Source organism: Squalius cephalus (genome assembly GCF_949319135.1).
Source record: "Squalius cephalus genome assembly, chromosome: 6".
NCBI lineage: Eukaryota > Metazoa > Chordata > Actinopteri > Cypriniformes > Leuciscidae > Squalius > Squalius cephalus.
In genome coordinates, this window is record NC_137127.1 from 40,734,305 (window position 1) to 40,738,223 (window position 3,919).

Sequence of the window (3,919 nt, forward strand, 5' to 3'; positions counted from 1 at the left end):
AACAAACACTTTGGAAGCACTTTATAATAAGATTACATTAGTTAATGCACTAACATTAAACAATACATTTGTTACAGTATTCATCTTTATTAATGTAGTTATTAACAAGTGGTATTTTTACTGTATTCTGCTAGTACCAAAATGGTGAAAATATTTAATTCCGTGTTCATGCAATTTTAATTAAGGACAACTAATATTATGTACATTTATTTTAAATTTGCAATTTTAACATTTTATCCAATATGATGATATATATCAAATGCAATATGGTGGAGACGTTAAATTTACTGCATAATGGGAGTCTGTCAAGTCCCATTGAGAATATTTTTAAGTGCAAAACACTGTCATCTGGTGGTATGATGAGGACATTAAAATGTACGTAACAGCTTATTTTGATGTTGTTCACCCATATGGCTGTTATTAGATAACAGAATTCAAATAATGATTTATAATTAAAATAAATTAACAAATAAATTAAATATGGGGAATGTGAAAAATGCAAAGAGGCAGTAACAGTGGCGCGTTATGAAGTCTCGCGAGACAGAGACGAAGACAGGGTGAGATCAAGTCGCAGACGGAGGAAGGCAAGAAAAAGAGGAAGATCTTGACAAACTAATAAAACCCATTAAAATGTCGGGACGGTCCGTACGGGCGGAGACACGCAGCCGTGCTAAAGATGATATCAAAAAAGTGATGGCGGCAATTGAAAGGGTCCGTCGGTGGTAAGTTATCTGTTCGAAGAGGGAGACAAGTTTCTTTTCTTCTACGTTACAAAAATAAACTTCAGAGTGGCGGGGAGAGTGGCGTCATTCAGTAACATGACAGACAAGCAAGGCAACCAATGGGCTTTACTGTATACTGTGGGTGGGCGTGTCAGTCATAGAAGTGTCAATGGGGATTGTACAATGTTGGTGATGTTCGGAATGTCTGAAATGTAAAAATGAGCATTTTTACATGTATATTACAGGACGTGAATGCAACGTATATGCGTGAATCTCATGAAACCTGACAAGAATTAGAATAAAATTCAATTAAGCCCTTACCGTAATGAAAACGAAAATAATTCATTATTTATTTATTGTACTGCCTTTGTTTAAATCATTTTTTATTGTATTATGGTAATAATTACTGTGAATTACATTATTTAATGAGATCTACCACTGAGAATAATAAAAATACACACACAAAAAAAACTATCTAGGGGCATTTCTTTACTGAGAATCTGCAAACACAATGGTCCTCAAATTGGTTTTATGCTCTTTATGCAAAATGTAATTTAATGGGGAAAATGTGACCTGGGCTTGTTTATGTGAGGTTAACCTGTAAAATGTTTGTCCTTTTAGGGAAAAAAAGTGGGTTACAGTGGGAGACACATCATTACGAATATTCAAATGGGTCCCTGTCACAGAAACCAAACAGGTGTGTGTATCATATAATCTTGAGTCCAGCTCCCAGATATATAAATATAGTCTTCATGTTCAAAATGTCTTTTTTCTTTCTCGTAGATATACAAGCCTAAAGTGGCAAGGACTGCAGTGAGGAAACTGAAGGGCTTTCCTACAGATGTAGTGTTGGAAAATGCCCGTTCCGTGTTACTGGATTTTCAGGGTAATACAGGTTATGTTTATATCAGACACAATGAGGCTTAATATTTCCTGCGTAAACAATTCAGAACATCCTCTATTTAATGTAATGCAAAACTGGGCTGTGTTGCTGTACTCAAGTTACTTAAATGACCTTGTACCTCGACAATGTTGTTTGCATACCTATTTTAACATGCTTTTTATGCTGAAGTACTTAAACATAATTTACATATTTCTTCAGAAGCCTGCACACAAATATGTTTTTGGTTTATTCTCCTAAACAGATGACAACAGTAACCAGAGTTTCCTATCAGATGCCTATCAGTCTAATACAAAAGTGGACAGCAGCAGCAACTCCAGTCCACAGCATGTGAGTGAGGCAGTGAGCCCTTCCCATCCACCGTACTTCCGTACAGAGGATTCCCAGCCGCCCACCCTGGGACAGGAGACAATGGAGGCTGAGAGAGGTTAGAAATACTGTAGTTTACTGTATTCCAATACAATAATGCAATGATATATTTTATTTAAATACCCATATGTTTAGCAATAACAACAATCTGTTGTTTTTTTGCATTACTGTATTGAGAATTTGCAATTAGTCCCCCCCCCCCCCAATTAAAATGAATTCTAAATTAAAAAGTGAGAATTAAATTCCTTCATTTCACATTGCATACTAGTATTTTACTTTGTTTTTCATGATCATCCCCCATATTTAGAGACATCAACAACCAGCAGTGAGGTCACGGATGAGCCCCCAACTCTAATTAAAGAAGATGTGTTGTCTCTCTCTACTCAGGTAACATCCAATAATCTTCATATAAATACTCAATATCTACAATATATAATATATTTTTTCATTATGAACGCATGCCGTGTGTGACATTACTGTTTTTCATAGGAGGAAGAGGAGTTGATTGGAGCCCCACCGCTTAAAAGAGTTTGCACTGAGCAAAACTCAACTCTTAGTTAGCACTATTATGCTGAACATCACAGGTCAAAAGTATGGAATACATTTTGAAAAAGACTAAACTGTACATTTAAGAGATGTTTTACAGCCTGCCAAATGCCTGAAATTCGCTTTTGTGATCAAGAAACAAGCTTGAAATTGTTTTTTTTTTGTTTTTTTTTGCACATAAAAATATTTTACTTGGGTCTTTTCAGGTATTTTCTTATGAAGGTTTATATTACATCTTGAAAATAAATCGTTTAATTGCATGTTTCTTAATCTAAATCGAGAAAGAACTTTATCCGTATAATACATGTGAGTCTGCATGGAGTGATGATTGGTATATACAGTATGACAAAACAGTTGAATTTTAAACACTTTAATTTGATTTGTGTTTGCGGCATCCTTATATATTATACAAATAACTTTTATTGGCTTGTTTTACTTTGCTTCATTGTAAAAATACTTAAATGCATGCAGTTTAGGGCAATTTCAAATAACCTCAGTGTTATCTATTTCTTAATGTGTTATTGTTCATTGTACTGCATCCAATTACTGAACTTTGTTTTTATTTTTTAAAGGAATGCTTATATTTTATAAATGGTAAGGTAACTTACAGATTTGTATTTTAAATATAAAGACTTCCACTTTCCATTGTATTTGAAGTATTTTTCAAATAAAAAAGAAATATGTTTGTATGATCCATAAACTTGTAAAAATGCACCTTGGACTTCTTCACCAGAGATGGAAATAAAACCACTTTGGATTCATTTGATTATTTTCATATCAAATCAGAATTTTTAAGGCGATTCCCCAATATTGGTTCCAAATAATGATACAAATTTTCAATAGACTGATTAGGGTTTACATTTAGTGTTATATGAATGCATGAGACAATGCTTTATTATTTCATATGTTGCCTTGGGGGGAAAAAAATATATAAGGCGATATAGTACATTGTCTCCATTGCCAAGAGTGGATTAACATATTAATCAAGGCTGTCTCTTTAATTGGATCATAAGTGTCGTGTGCACGCTCTATTGTCTATTGCTCTATTTAAATTCTATAACAGCTGCCCCTTTCAGCTAAACGCTAGGCCTCAAAATTTATGTTCTTACAAAAATAAAATGTCCTTAATTAAAGCAAAAGTACATGAGTCAAATTGCCATTTTGAAATTATATATGAATTTACCACAAACTGACCTCTAGCCACGCTTCCAAACACGCCTTGTATTTATGATTGGAGGGGTGTTCCTTTGACAAAAGGTGGAGTAGGTATAACTGACAGTTCAAGCGGCCAATAAAATACCTCAGTCGATGTCGTAGTTGTTTAGTAACCAATAGTTGGAGGCGATGGGCGGGACTTATCCTTGCGTTGCAGCTTGCTACC

The 3,919-nt window shown here is 34.3% G+C and overlaps 1 protein-coding gene across 1 annotated transcript; it reads left to right on the forward strand.

The window, feature by feature from the left end:
• The first annotated feature begins 539 nt into the window (after positions 1 to 539).
• Positions 540 to 3,299, forward strand: bcl7bb (BAF chromatin remodeling complex subunit BCL7B b). Its single transcript, XM_079874447.1, has 6 exons — positions 540 to 722; positions 1,344 to 1,419; positions 1,506 to 1,608; positions 1,868 to 2,050; positions 2,300 to 2,379; positions 2,482 to 3,299. The coding sequence occupies exons 1-6, from the start codon at positions 631 to 633 to the stop codon at positions 2,551 to 2,553; spliced, it is 606 nt and encodes a 201-aa protein (XP_079730573.1). The 5' UTR covers positions 540 to 630; the 3' UTR covers positions 2,554 to 3,299.
• Positions 3,300 to 3,919: the final 620 nt, after the last annotated feature.